This window comes from Colias croceus, chromosome 25 (assembly GCF_905220415.1).
Source record: "Colias croceus chromosome 25, ilColCroc2.1".
In the NCBI taxonomy this organism is placed as follows: Eukaryota; Metazoa; Arthropoda; class Insecta; order Lepidoptera; family Pieridae; genus Colias; species Colias croceus.
In genome coordinates this window covers 5,701,558-5,716,081 of record NC_059561.1, presented here as the reverse complement: position 1 = coordinate 5,716,081, position 14,524 = coordinate 5,701,558, and the positions used below count along the sequence as shown (strand labels likewise).

Here is a 14,524-nt window from a genome sequence, read left to right as displayed (position 1 = left end):
GTATACTTATTTGACATAGTGGGGTTAGAATGAGTATTCACTCTTTTAATGTAAATGCACCGTTATGATAACTAGATCAGAATATGAGGGAACAGATGAACATCCATACTCACACAAGTCAAAATCATAACCACTCTTTTTGCTTTGCCGTAGTCGGGCAAAAATATGCAGTAAAATTTTCGATACACAACCGTTAGCGTATAATAAATGAAACATGTTTCATAAAACAGAAAATACTATCAGATAACTCATTGGTATAAAGTCAAAATAAAACACAGAAAATTAAATTAAAATATTTATTATCTCCTTCAAATTTAAAAAGAATCAACAAAATTAGAATTATTTACAAAATCAACATCTCTCGGATAATTTGAGAAGACATTGTGTTCCTATGAAATCTAATTAATATATTGTTGTATTAATATATAGTTCTATTATTATCTTCCTTGGTAACAGGTTTTTATACATAATACTAATAGAAAATCATAGACACAATCTTCAATCAAACCTTATTATATAAAAAATTTAACGTACTTTAACAATTAGAGGCCGTTACCTTTGTTATAATATTAAAATAGTAAAGTCAGTCTTTGAGATCATGTTATTTTCTGCGCACAAATTTTTTTCAAAAATTAGGTACATAAATTTTCAAAAAATATCTTTATAATGACAGTTCGTACAGAATACAGATTTTCATACCTAAAATGAAAAAAAGTACGCAGAATACTTTAAAAAAACTCATAAAACCGCGAAAAATTTACATAAATCTCGAAGCTACATAAAACATCACAACTTTTAACAACTACAGACTATTAAAAAAAATTATTTGACAGTGACAGTGACATTTAATTTTGTTCATTCGGGAACGGATGTCGTAAAAACTGTTCCAAAGTAGGTCCATTTCTTCCCAAAGGATCTTTAGGGAACATAATCATATCGCCGACCCATGTGAATTGCAAGAGTCTATTCTCTATGACGAACCGCCATCTTGGATTCTCGGCCAGAAGATCTCTGTAGTTGTCGCCAGAGACAATAACGCCGTCGAATTCTGCCGCGCATTGGACTATGTATCTGGAATAATAAATAAATATTAAAGAATCTTTTGGCTGATTATTTATTTCCCTAATTATTCATTCTACACTGAAAACAAACAATTAAGTGTAATATTTTGTATGTGAGCATTTTCTAGTTTTTGAAGTTATACTTCTTTTGGCGCGATGGTGAACACCGACACCTAAATTTAACAGCATGAAGTTAGTTCTAGGTGGTATGAAAATTGATAATTATGTTCAAGTTGTATATTCTAGTATTTCTTTCCATACGCCAAAGAAGTATAACTTCTAACGCGTGTACATAAGTACACACACTCTTTTTTTAATTTACGCGAGTATTATACAATTAGAAATTAAAGATTTTTTAACGGATTTTAAACGTGATTTATTCATTCTATTATTTTCTCGACGTTTCCCTGTGTCTCCCCGTGACCACGCTCGCTGTTAAGTGTTCAAAAACGTCGGGAAAAATAATATAATAAATAAATCGCGTGTAAAATCTGTCTGTCTGTCTGTTACTCAATCAAGCCTTAACTACTGAACCAATTTGCATGAAATTTGGTATAGAGATATTTTGATACCCGAGAAAGGACATTGGCTACTTTTTACCCCGGGACATAGGATAGGTTTTATCCCGGAAATCCCACGAGAACGGGAACTATGCGGGTTTTTCTTTGACTGCGCGGGCGAAGCCGCGGGTGGAAAGCTCAATAAAGCTACAAAAAAAGTGTGGGCCGAGCCACACGTGTCAGAAGTGAAACTTTGGCAAGATTCATACATACCAAAATCGTCGCCTTATTCCATGACGTGACGGTATTGCCATGACGCGACTTTGAAATTTGACTCTCAACGCGCCTAAAGAAGTTTCACTTCAATAATAACTTACCTGTCATCATAGGATGTGATCATTCTACCCTGTATTTCTCTCGACGGCGTGTATACGACCAGGCCTAACCTCTCCAATTGGTCTAGCATATGACCATCTGTGCTTTTGCCGTTTTTACATCTGAAAAATGATTATCTTGAATTTGAAAATTAAATGCGAGGTGCCAATAATATGCGAGTTTGTGTAGTGAGGAATGTGTTTGTAAATAAACAATCATATCTCATTTAGTTTAAAGTTTGAAACGTTTAGAGTTTGAAGCTATATTATTGGTTTCAAACACATTCCTCGCTACACATCCTCGGACATTATTTGTGGAAAATCACCCTGACCACAGAACATAAAGGCGAATTAACTAATATTATAAAGCTGAAGAGTTTATTTGTTTATTTGAACCTGCTTATCTCAGGTCAGATTAGAAAAATTCATTCAGTGTTACATAGCCCATTAATCGAGGAAGGCTATAGGCTATATCATTATGCTAAGACCAACAGTGGCTTTACTCGCGTTGTCAAAGGAAATTAATAGTAAATAGAATAGGAAGTATTTTTGTTTGTTTGTCTTTCATGTCAAAATGAAAGATTTTATGAGAGAATGAGATAGGCTACTTTATAATTATTAGCTTAAACTACACAGGCATTGAGCTAGTCCATACTAATATTATATGCGAAAGTAACTCTGTCTGTTACTCAATCATGCCTTAACTACTGAATCAATTTGCATGAAATTTGGTATAGAGATATTTTGTTACCCGAGAAAGGACATAGGCTACTTTTTACCCCAGGACATAGGATAGGTTTTAATCCAGAAATCCCATTGGAACGGGAACTATGAGGGTTATTCTTTGACTGCGCGGGCGAAGCCGCGGTTGGAAAGCTAGTTACTAATAAAATGGAAGTATGTACATGTACATAAATATTAAATGAAATTTTACCTAAAATGTGGCACAAAAGCTTTGACTACATGTCCTCTGTTCACAAAGTAATCAATGCAAATCTTAAGACCTTTCACAGAAAATATTCGTCCTTTGGTGTGTCTGAAAAAGAAAAATATACATTAAAGATATTAGTGTAAGTGTTATAAAAATCTAATAGTTTTTAAATCAAATATTAATCTACTCTAATATTATAAAGAGGAAAACTTTGTTTGATTGTAATGAATAGGCTCATAAACTGCCGGACCGATTTTAAAAATTCTTTCACCATTCGAAAGCTACATTATCCACAAGTAATATAGCTTTCGAATGGTGAAAGGTGAAAGAATTTGTGGAGCGAATCCACGCGGGTGAAACCGCGCGGCACAGCTAGTATCCTATATAATTGAATATAAAACCAATGCATTTAACCAGATTCATCTTAGATTTTTTAATTGTTTTTAATTTTTATAAGTTTTTTTAAACAGAACAGAATGGGTATATGATAAGAAATCTGATACAATTATCATTTTAAGGGATTAACAGTTTTTACCATCTACTGTATTGACAGTTAATAAGACTTTTTTTTGCCACCCAATCTATTTTAACTTTTTTTTACTAGACAATAGGGGAGCGCTTGGCCACTATCTCGCCTGATGGTAAGCTGAGATGTGGCCTAAGATGGAGCGCGCCAATTGACCTACATAAGTAATGCAACATATTAAATTGATATTTTTGTATTCCCATAGGACCACTATTTTGGTGTAAAAAAAAATATTTTTATAAACAATCTAAAAGCCATTTGAAATAATTAAACTCACTGCATAGCAACATTACTGCCGTCGATCACAACCATTCTTAACCCAGTTTTGTTCTTAATATCTCTCTCTGGGTTATATATGTTACTACCTATGCTATTTCTGGACGGCGCTCGACCAAGGATGACTTCTTTTATGTATGTGTCCTCTGCAGTTTCTGTCGCACAGTTCACTCCATTCTAAAATTTTATTTTTTGTAGGTTTTGTAACATATTATGTTTTACAATTAATATTTTGATTAAAAATTTACACATAAGAAATAATTCAATGATAAGATTTTTATAAAACTGATTATTGAATTTAATTCAATAATTCCAAATAGCTAATCTATGGACAAGTCATCAAGACTTCAATTTTAACTTGTGAAAAACTGTTTTTTTTATTAGTTTACATCCTTAAGAGATTATTCCCAAATATACCATTTTCATGACAGTAAATATTATTCTTAAAAATATACATAATTTTACTCATTTTATTATCACTACATAGTATAAAACAAAGTCGCTTTCTGTCCCTGTCCCTTTGTACGCTTAAATCTTTAAAACTACACAACTACGGTTTTGATGCGGTTTTTTAATAGATAGTGATTCAAGAGGAAGGTTTTAGTATATAATTTATTAGGTTTTAGACAAAGCGGGCGTAGCCACGGGCAGTAAGCTAGTAACAAAATATATTTAGAATATACTTACTTTTAAGCTATGTAAACTAATTCTCGGACTGTGTGGACCATTACAACCATTAAAAATCTTCTGAGCAATGAATTCCAATAATTTTCCCCGTTCCGACGAATCCATTTGAGCAATACCATTAGCAAACTTTTGCATTTGCCGTTTACTTACTTTCTTTTTTGTTATTTGAGTATTTATAACTGTCACATCGGAATCTCCACTCATTGAAATATTTGAGTCAATTGATTCTTGAGAATTGTTAACTAAATCTATCACTGCGTTTGGTCTTTTTGATGCATTTAATGTGCTCTCCGCAGTAAGATCTATCGTTAAATAGGAATCGTTATTTATCTCTTTCGTTAGGTTAACTACATCTTCATTGAAGTTAGTTAATGTACGTGACTTAGATGAGTTTGGTGTGGAACATTGCAGCGGACATATATTGATATCAGATCGAGGTGTTTCAGTATTCAATGTGTTTGTATCGTTCACGTCATCATCAGCGATTACGATAGGATTTATCGAAGCATTCTGCTCAGTTGGAGCTTCTAAATTACTATCAGTAATTTCGATAACTGTTACATTAGAGCGAGACTCTGAATTGGAACTCTCATTCCTCAATTTATCGAACAAATTTCTTATTTTTCGACTGTTCTTCCTTTTGCGTTTCTTAGAATTTTTGTGAATACCACTTGATACCTTTTTGAGCAATATACTGTCGCGACTCATTCTCTGGAAATAAGAGTGTTGTTTAACATAATGTCGATTTGCTTTATTTTGCTTCTATATATGATTATCCACTCATGTAAAGACAAAGTTTACTAAACAAACTCACGCGAGTCAAAGGAACTTCCGAGTTTTTACCCATTTTACCTTGTTGAAAAATACTTTTTGAATTTAAAAATTGAGTGCAAAAGGGAATTAAAATGTGTATAACCCAATTTTGTAAACGCTTGAAACTTAAAATTATTCCAAAAACTCAAGAAAAAATAGACAAATGTAAACGAGAGCAAACGGCAAAAATGAAAAACGAGACAAATAATGACATTTGACATTACGTTTAAAAATTAAAACTTTTATTCACGAACAATTATTTTCAAAAAGTCTATTAAGGCGAATGTAAAAATTCTTCATTCGCAATAATTTATTGAAATATTGCTATGCCAGAAACATGATAGGTAATTAAAGTCAATTAATGAGTCACATTTCAATACTGGCTTAGTGGAGAGGAAGGCGTCGATCGTCTCTATAGGTAAACCAGAATCTGATGGCAATTAGGGAAATCAAAATTTTGAGTGTGCAACCCTAGGGAAAATGGACTGAACGATCTTGATACTGCTTATTTTTTAGTTTGTTCTCAATATCATTAGTCACATTACATAAGTGGACAATACTGTACTTAATAATGAGATATCCACCTAATATTATGTAGGTACATACTTACATGTATAATATACATATTACTTTTATACAGGTAATACATAGTATTATTTACATATACCTATATTTGTATGTTCATTATCATTATGCCATGTGAAAATATCGATGCTGAATCGGTAGAAAACTAGAATGCTTATAATTTTTTATAAAATAAAATAACAATAAAATAAAACTATGTTTATTTTCGTAAGTATTAACAGAAACGCATTATTAAATTGACTTGTACAGCTTGGACTTGACGAATAGCCGTATTGGAAACTCCTGTAATAAGTTTTCATAAAATTATATTCCAATCAACTAACAATATTATAGTTACCTACATATTATAATATTTTTTAATTGAAAGTATCAAAGCGGGGAAGTCCAATTTACCAATAAAATCTTCTAAATTGAAAATTGTGATGTGTTTGACCCTTCTTCATCAAATAATTTTCTATACACATTATAAACAACACCTCTTGCGTGTGATCACAGCGGCTTTTTCGACATTTTCGAAGATTTTTTAGACAAAATCCTAAAAAATATTTATCAACTGCAAAAAAGACAAATAATTTGACAACCAATTTGATAGTTGTCAAATAAGTTGCCACATGAAAATCTTTTATTTCTTAAATATAAATATGCCATCAGATTCTGGTAGACCTATAGCACAGGTATATTCCTAGTTGAGGCGATCGTCGTGTCTAAATTGTATGTATTGTTTCTAAATAAACGATTTCTATTTATTTTATTTATTTTTTACATTGCGTTGCGCTGTGGAGTCACTTTCGATAGAAATTTTCTGTTTCTGATGTTCAAAAATTCATAACTCATAAACCTTCTCAAACTAAAAGTTTCCGTCAACTGAAATCCGCAACTATTTTGTCTCTCCCACCTATGGGCTAGTATGAAAGTGCGAGCACGTAGCGACGCATCTCCCCATAGAGTTGATGGGATAGACAAAATAGTTGCGGAGACAAAAGTTGCTCGTGTGCGCTAGCTCTTTAGGTTACGTAAAAAATATATCCTTAGGACAATTACAACTAACCACAAAAAAAAATTACGCCACTCAACTTGACGTCCGAAAGAGCACAGTTTAGCCACTACCAAGCATATATACTGTGCAAACAATGTAATATAATTCATTTAATTTTCCCTCAGCATATAGAACAAAGACAGATCTAGACCGCGCGGAACACCGAGAGTGCGGCCAAAAAAGCAAATACAAATTATTCAAAAGCGAATACAATCTTGATTCAGTACGGCACGAAGCGCCGCATCGTTAGTACGTAGCCGTAGCCCTTCAATATAATATATTTGTTAATAATGCCGTCTTGTGTTTTTAAACATTGCAAAAACTCTTCCCAGAACCAAAAGAAAGAAGATGGAATATCTTTTCATAGGTAAACATCTTGTAAACTATTGAATTTACATAATATTTTACGTGTTTATTGTTAAGACTTGACATCTTGAATCACAAAACCTTGACAGAATGCTGAATGACAGAAATCATTCGCCATTCGGTGTTGTTAGTTTACATTGAAACATTTACCCCGTCATTAGCTGTGGTCATTAGTATAGAATACAGGAATATCGATTTACAAAAATATTAATAAATTAGTATGATATTATTAAAATGTAGGTAGTTATGTGGCTATTAGAGGTGAACGTAGCGACTTAGGTAAGATATCGATTTTTAAACTTTAGATAAGAGTAAAACTAAGACAATAAATCATTCTTGATTTATATATCTTACCAGCTGCGCCCCGCGGTTTCACTTTCACCCACATGTCTGGCCGCTCCTGTTGGTCTTAGCACAGTATTACAATATTAGATATTGTAATACTGTGGTCTTAGTGTGATGATATAATATAGCCTATTCCTATCCTTCCTCGATAAATGGGCTATCTAACACCGAAATAATTTTTCAAATCGGACCGGTTAGTTCCTGAGATTAACGCGTTTATACAAACAAACTCTTCAGCTTTATTATATTAAGTATAGATTTATATATTTATAATCTAACTATATTGAATTACGGTCCGTGTGATATGCAAAACTTTGCTGTGTTTGTATTTGCGAAAGTAACATTAGTTTTTAGGTTGGTACAGCTGAAATTTGGTAGGTAGGTACATGGTACAAACATGGTTCAGTACAGAAACAAAATTTAGTACTGAATTTAGTGCCCGTATGCATTGAGGTATAATTACTACGTATAGAGGACAAGCGCGGCGGCGCGGGGCGGCTATTGAGTCATACACTTCGTAGATATTCTGCCTCATAATACTTATAAATTCAAACCAATCAATGTAACAAATAATAAATGGTTTGAGTCGATTGACTTTAACTCGTGTTACAAATAGTGTAGTCGCGATGTCCTCTCTAGTACGTAGTACATAGTAACCTAATGCCCGTATGTAATTTAATTCGTCTTTTAAAGATGCAGTTGGTTTTTTTTTATATCATTAAATCTCTTTATAGTAAACAAGCATACCTACTTAATTATATTATACTCAATGGCTACCTTAATTCACAGTTTTTTTTCTGTTTATGCAGATTCCCAAGGGATCCAGTTACACGCAATGATTGGGTCTCTATTATACGTAAAAGCAGACAAGATGACTATTGGCGTCCATCAAAATATTGTGTTGTCTGCTCATCGCATTTCAAAGTAGAACAGTTCTACTACACCGAAAAAGGTCGTCGGTTGGTAAAAAAAAAATCAAAACCGTCACAAAATTTGTACGGGCCGCCACGATCACTGCAAATAACTGAAGTTCCAAAGAATATAAAATGCGAAGTTGAAGAAGGAATTTCTTCTCTATCTAAGACTACTAAACTACCGGGATCATCCAATGAATCCCAAAATGTTGTAAGAGAAACTGCAGCCTCATATTTATTAGAATTTAGACCACAACCAGAAAAATTAACTGAAATAAACGCTGTAGACCATGGAATTAAAGCTTCGGATTTAGAATCTAGATTCGATACTCCTACAAAGGATATGTTGAGAAAAGAATTAAGAAAAAACCAATTATTCAAATTAAAAACGAAGCGAAAGCTGAAAACATTACAAGAAGAAGTTCGGCGATTAAAAAACATAAACTGTTCATTAAGAAATATTATAAAGGACCTAAAAAAAGAGAATATTGTAGCAACATAACTATTTTATAAGTTAAATATTCGCAACTCCGGCAAAAAAACTAAAATACCTGCTATGCGAACGTTAATTTTTTATTCTAAAGGATACGGGTACGTCACGTCAGACAAACGTTCAATAGTTGCCTGCTTCATCCAAAAACTTTGTCGAAATGGTACACACACGTTAAAAGTGAAACTGGATTTACTGAAGAGGCTTTCTCAGCATTACAGAAAATGGCAGAAGCTTCTTCATACAAACTTATTATTTTTGTTCGCTCATGTTCATTTGTTGTATGGCAAACAGTACCTATACAGTGTGGAAATTTTCGATGGGCCCTGGAGGAAAAGTACTTGAAATACAAAAGATAGCCAATTTTACTGAAAGGACACATTACCCTATTTTTAAAAAGAAATAGAACTGCATTTAAAGATTTAGGAACATTCACTTGCTTCGATCGGTAACTCGATCGATCGAACTAACTAAAAATTAACTACTAGGTATATACTAATAATAATATGTGGGTACAATACGAAAAGTCGTAAAAGATGGTAGACCAACTTACGTCATCACGCGATTTTGTAAAAAAAGTTCTTCGAACTGAAACTTTAAAAAATATAGGTATCAAGCACAGAGCAAGTAGGTATCAAGTATAAAACATATTTTTGAGGGTCTTATAGAAAATGAGAAATGTTTATTCCAACATACAAATTGAACCAGGATCATCTCGAAATAGTTAATTATTTTACATGGAGTTTATAATGAAAACCCCAATCTAAAACAGTTTAAGGTTATTTATCGAAAATTATTAACGCGTTTGGAAATTCGTAGTCTAGAAACTAGAAAGTACAGCAATATTGAGGTGTTCTTCTGGTACTGAAATGATTAAGTTAACAAAATTCTAATATCTATTGTTGATCACACCCCAAGTTTTCTTTAAAAAAAAATATTTAATGTACTGTTTTGACTTTCTTAAGTACCACGATTTTATTTCTTATATGTATAGATTTGGCAGAATATTTAGACATACCGCTTTATTTATCGAAAATTATTAACGCGTTTGGAAATTCGTAGTCTAGAAACTAGAAAGTACAGCAATATTGAGGTGTTCTTCTGGTACTGAAATGATTAAGTTAACAAAATTCTAATATCTATTGTTGATCACACCCCAAGTTTTCTTTAAAAAAAAATATTTAATGTACTGTTTTGACTTTCTTAAGTACCACGATTTTATTTCTTATATGTATAGATTTGGCAGAATATTTAGACATACCGCTTTTTTAGACACCGATATGCGAAATTAATTGTGGGTTACATAGCTGGTTGCTTCATACATTTAGTAAGAAAAGGAGTCAAGTAAAAATATACATCTACGTTACACAGCAAAATTGGAAAAAAATGCCACATTTATCGAGGGTAAAAGATAATATTACACGAAATTGGTGCAAAATAAGGCTGTTAATTAGTACTCACAATTAGACTTCATGATTGTAAACCAGATGGTAATAAATAAAGAATAATAAATAAACATTTTTTTGTTTTATAAATTACAATGTTTTCATTTTATTTTATATATATTGCATCCTCATCCCCCCCTGGACGCAACCATACGCACACACACATGCAACTGCTCACGCACATTTAAGTAAAGGGGTAAATTAAATTGGCTAGCGAAACTCCGCAGACGTGGTGGGATTCGATGTCAATGATATAGTATTATGACAAGACAAGCCACAAAAAGTCATCAAATTAATTTATTTTTGCTTTGTCATGTTTATAAATCGATATCCGTCACATCTGCAGAGTTTCGCTAACTAATGTTATTTTACCCTGCATATACACCTAAGAACAACAGCTCTATCATGACCGAATATATTTCCAATATTTTAAAAGTTAATTAGTATGGGTAATTTTTTCATTAGCCTGGCAATCATACACATACAGGGGTACCTGTTCTGATGTCACGCGCACAAGTCTAAAAAAGCAACTCACCTTTTTGTTTGGTACAGTCTATCTGTCTATATTCTATAATCCGAGAATTTTCCTTGCAATTTATACTAGAATTTATAACTAACAATTTATAACTTGCAAAAATATGGAACATATCTATTTTTTTATCCTATCGAGGTAATGTATTAAAAGAGTAAAAAGATAATATCAACGTTTTTTTATTTTCTTCCCATGTACCACTTGCTTATGCCTAATGAGATTGGCTTGTGTTTGCACAACTCTGTTACAAAACTCACATTTCAATTCTTTATCTCCATGCATTAGTCTCTTATGCAAGTAGAGATACAGTTTACTAAATGGTTTCTCACACAAATCACATAGAGTTAACTTCACTTTATGTAGTGATTTCTCTTTACAATCATATTTTCCGCAAATGCACTTCTTTTTTTTCTTCACTTTCTTTGTATTACTCTCAGAGTTATTTGCAATTGTAATATCTTCAGAGTTATTTGGAATTGTAATATCTTCAGAGTTATTTGTAATTGTAATATCTTCAGAGTTATTTGTAATTGTATTATCTTCAGAGTTATTTGGAATTGTAATATCTTCAGATTTATTTGTAATTGTAATATCTTCAGAGTTATTTGTATTTGTATTATCTTCAGAGTTATTTGCAATTGTATTATCTTCAACTTTATTTGTAATAGAATTACTCTCACAGTTATTTGTAATTGTTATATCTTCATAGTTATTTTGAATTGTATTATCTGTTGTTTGTTCTGCATTTTCTTGTGTTATCTGTGGTGTGTATTCATTTTCAGTACTGTTCTCTGTAATATCTAGTGAGTAATTAGTTAAAGGTTCATGTTGCTCTTCACATAGTTTTTCATCGTCTTCAATCTCAGTTTTACATATAAATATCAAGTCATCTTGTGCCTCGCATACCCTTGGAATATGAATTCTCATATGACTTATATTGTGTTGTAGTTGAGCATAGCTAAAATGGTTTAAATTGTATATAAATTATGTGTATAAGTTGCATAAATACAATAAATAAGCTATGTAGACAATATAGCAACATAATTTTATGATTTATTTATATGATTGAAGTGCACAGTCTAACAAAATTATGTTTCAACTAGCTGTTGCCTGCAGTTTTGCCTGTGTTGAAAAGATAAATTTTCATGGTACAAATGTTGAACTTTCATCCCCTATTTTATCTCCTTGGGGGTAAAATTGATCAAAATCCTTTCTTAGTGGATGCCTACGTCTTAACATCTACCTGCATGCCAAATTTCAGCCCAATCCGTCAAGTGGTTTGGGCTGTACATTGATAGATCGCTAGACGGTCAGTCAGTCACTTTTGAGTTTTATATGTATTATCTATACTAATATTATAAAGCTGAAGAGTTTGTTTGTTTGAACACGCTAATCTCAAGAACTACTGGTCCGATTTGAAAAATTACTGTGTTGGATAGCCCATTTATTGAGGAAGGCAATGTAGGCATCTAGTAGGTATATCATCACGCTAAGACAAACACAAGCAGAGCTACGGGGGTGAAACCGCGGAGCGCAGCTAGTGTTACAATATACAAAAACGTGAATTTCATCCATATTAATTGTTTGCTTTCAAGACTTTAATATTGTGTAATAAGTATTCATAATTTTTTTCAAATAAAAGGCATACATAATACTATAAAAATGAATCACCAATTTATATCATTAGGCATATAATTAGTAGGTAGGCCAAGCACAAAACTCGAGAATAGCTCCAATCTTTCTAATTTAAGCGAGGGTTCTTATGGAGGGAAATGCCGAAAAAGGGACAATAGTAAGGGCAGTCTGTATAAATCTGCTGGGGCAGCTAGTTAGAGATATAAATGAAATGAATATAATAGAAAAACTTACCTGCTTTCTAGGATTTTACAACAAAAACTACATAGTTGCGGGGACTTGGTGATTAAATCATTATAGTCTGTATGCAAAATTTCGTCAGGCTCTTTTTCGAGGTTCCCTTTATCACCAAATTCGGCGATAAAAAAGTATTCCTGCTCCGCTTCCTTTTTTATCTCTATATGTGCTATATCCATAGTCTCCTTAGAAATCTTCAAATAAACAATATTTTCGACCGGGCGGTTTTATAGCTAAAATATAATCCTTCATCCAAATAAAGCTGATTATATAGTTAATCAATTGTTATTCTGATTTTATTTTATACAATAAGTATATAGATTTAATAAAATACCTAGGTAACTTGGGCAAACGCACAAAAATCTGGTTTTAGTAGGTAGGTAGGTATCCTAAATTGATTTTTGACATTTGACATTTCAGATGTTTGGTTGACGACTGACGTTTGCTTTGCTTCATAATTATTCTATTTTTCATTTATCGCTTCTCGGCCTTTTGTTTTTCATTTTTGTAACAGGCAAGCAATGTCCCTAACCCACAGCCATAACCATTTTGCCTTGAACTTCTATCGCGGGCCTAAAGCGCGGGGACCGAATCGAGAAATTCCGTAACGAAAAAAACCTCATGCTCCCCACTCCGACGGGCGGAGGTGTGGCTCGAAGGCATAGCATGCAATAGGCACCGCGGCAGTCCCGACTGCCACACGTCGTTTTTTTGTTGCCTAAAAATGCCGGAAAACGCTCATTGAGCGTATATAAGGCCGGCAATGCACCTGTAACTCTACTTGTGTTACAAGTGCTTGCTCACTTGGTCCTTTGCTTGCTTTGACTTGCGCCTAAAAAATAAAAAATAGCTCAGAACACGTTGTGGTCACAGAAAAAACCCACACCGCGAAATTTTTTTGTTATGACTATTGAAATGAAACAGCTTACGACGTGTGAACTTCACAGAAAGAGCGAAACGAAATTCGTCGCGCGTCTATAGTACTTATTGTAGACTAGCTTCCGCCCGCGACTCCGTCCGCGCGGAAAAATTAAGATTTACTTTTTTTCTACGTATTTTTCCGGGATAAAAAGTATCCTATTTTATGCCCAGGATAATAAGGTATAATTATACCAAGTTTCATCGAAATCGAACCGTTAGTTTTCACGTGATGCCTGAACATACAGACAGACAGACAGACAGACAAAATTTTTTTTAATCACATATTTGGGTTTGGTATCGCTCCAGTAACACCCCCTGCTATTTATTTTTTCAATATTTTCAATGTACAGAATTGACCCTTCTACAGATTTATTATATGTATGTATATAGATACCACAGGTACATCCATATCAAATAGTGAAAAAAAAAATCAGGACGTTATAGCATCAATGAATATGATTGGTGGATATAAAACGCATCCACAGCAACGTAGCATAACACATCTCTAGTGGAAAAGCACCCTAACTCGATAGACACGAATTTATCAAGAAAGCCAAGACAATAATTAAAACACGTAACACATTACAGTAATTTTTATTTAAAGACATTAGGAAACAATCTATGACATATTTTATTACATACAAGCATATTCCTCTTATTGAAATATTGCGAAAAATGATTCCTACAATCATCAAGTCCCATAATAAATAAACTTACTTGTCTAGTACTAATTTATTAAAAATACTGATTGTTAAGTACATAGCACTAATACGAGTTGTAATGATAGAAGTAAGATGACACTATAGAAACAAAAATTAATGATAGATTGTTTTTTTATGTTACTACTACA

At 32.8% G+C, this 14,524-nt stretch overlaps 3 protein-coding genes across 4 annotated transcripts; 1 reads left to right on the top strand and 2 right to left on the bottom strand.

Moving 5' to 3' along the window:
* Window positions 1–282: 282 nt before the first annotated feature.
* On the bottom strand, window positions 283–5,371 carry LOC123703198 (NEDD4-binding protein 1-like). 2 transcript variants are annotated; one of them, XM_045651121.1, is made up of 6 exons: window positions 5,170–5,371; window positions 4,356–5,066; window positions 3,670–3,845; window positions 2,870–2,971; window positions 1,939–2,058; window positions 283–1,071 (listed from the first exon to the last, which is right to left on the bottom strand). In XM_045651121.1, exons 1-6 carry the CDS (start codon window positions 5,200–5,202, stop codon window positions 846–848), a joined length of 1,368 nt encoding a protein of 455 aa, XP_045507077.1. In that variant the 5' UTR covers window positions 5,203–5,371; the 3' UTR covers window positions 283–845. The 2 variants fall into 2 exon arrangements, with proteins under 2 accessions (XP_045507077.1, XP_045507078.1); XM_045651122.1 differs by having other exon boundaries at window positions 5,208–5,371.
* Window positions 5,372–6,823: 1,452 nt separating this feature from the next.
* LOC123703199 (THAP domain-containing protein 1-like) lies at window positions 6,824–9,918 on the top strand. The gene is made up of 2 exons (XM_045651124.1): window positions 6,824–7,156; window positions 8,310–9,918. Exons 1-2 carry the CDS (start codon window positions 7,080–7,082, stop codon window positions 8,914–8,916), a joined length of 684 nt encoding a protein of 227 aa, XP_045507080.1. The 5' UTR covers window positions 6,824–7,079; the 3' UTR covers window positions 8,917–9,918.
* Window positions 9,919–9,967: 49 nt separating this feature from the next.
* On the bottom strand, window positions 9,968–13,162 carry LOC123703052 (bromodomain-containing protein DDB_G0280777-like). Its single transcript, XM_045650926.1, has 3 exons — window positions 12,751–13,162; window positions 11,139–11,839; window positions 9,968–10,011 (listed from the first exon to the last, which is right to left on the bottom strand). Exons 1-3 carry the CDS (start codon window positions 12,930–12,932, stop codon window positions 9,968–9,970), a joined length of 927 nt encoding a protein of 308 aa, XP_045506882.1. The 5' UTR covers window positions 12,933–13,162.
* Window positions 13,163–14,524: the final 1,362 nt, after the last annotated feature.

What these genes read in the sequence shown, in the direction of transcription:
- LOC123703052 (XM_045650926.1), bottom strand. Translation starts at nt 12,932, where the DNA reads ATGGATATAGCACATATAGAGATAAAAAAGGAAGCGGAGCAGGAATAC. An exon ending in TGTAAAATCCTAGAAAGCAG is followed by an intron (nt 11,840 to 12,750) that starts GTAAGTTTTTCT and finishes AAACCATTTTAG; the next exon opens with CTATGCTCAACTACAACACA. An exon ending in TGGAGATAAAGAATTGAAAT is followed by an intron (nt 10,012 to 11,138) that starts GTGAGTTTTGTA and finishes TAATCATTTCAG; the next exon opens with TACCAGAAGAACACCTCAAT.
- LOC123703198 (XM_045651121.1), bottom strand. Translation starts at nt 5,202, where the DNA reads ATGGGTAAAAACTCGGAAGTTCCTTTGACTCGC. An exon ending in TTAGTTTACATAGCTTAAAA is followed by an intron (nt 3,846 to 4,355) that starts GTAAGTATATTC and finishes ATAAAATTTTAG; the next exon opens with AATGGAGTGAACTGTGCGAC. An exon ending in GCTTTTGTGCCACATTTTAG is followed by an intron (nt 2,059 to 2,869) that starts GTAAAATTTCAT and finishes ATCATTTTTCAG; the next exon opens with ATGTAAAAACGGCAAAAGCA.
- LOC123703199 (XM_045651124.1), top strand. Translation starts at nt 7,080, where the DNA reads ATGCCGTCTTGTGTTTTTAAACATTGCAAAAACTCTTCCCAGAACCAA. An exon ending in GATGGAATATCTTTTCATAG is followed by an intron (nt 7,157 to 8,309) that starts GTAAACATCTTG and finishes CTGTTTATGCAG; the next exon opens with ATTCCCAAGGGATCCAGTTA.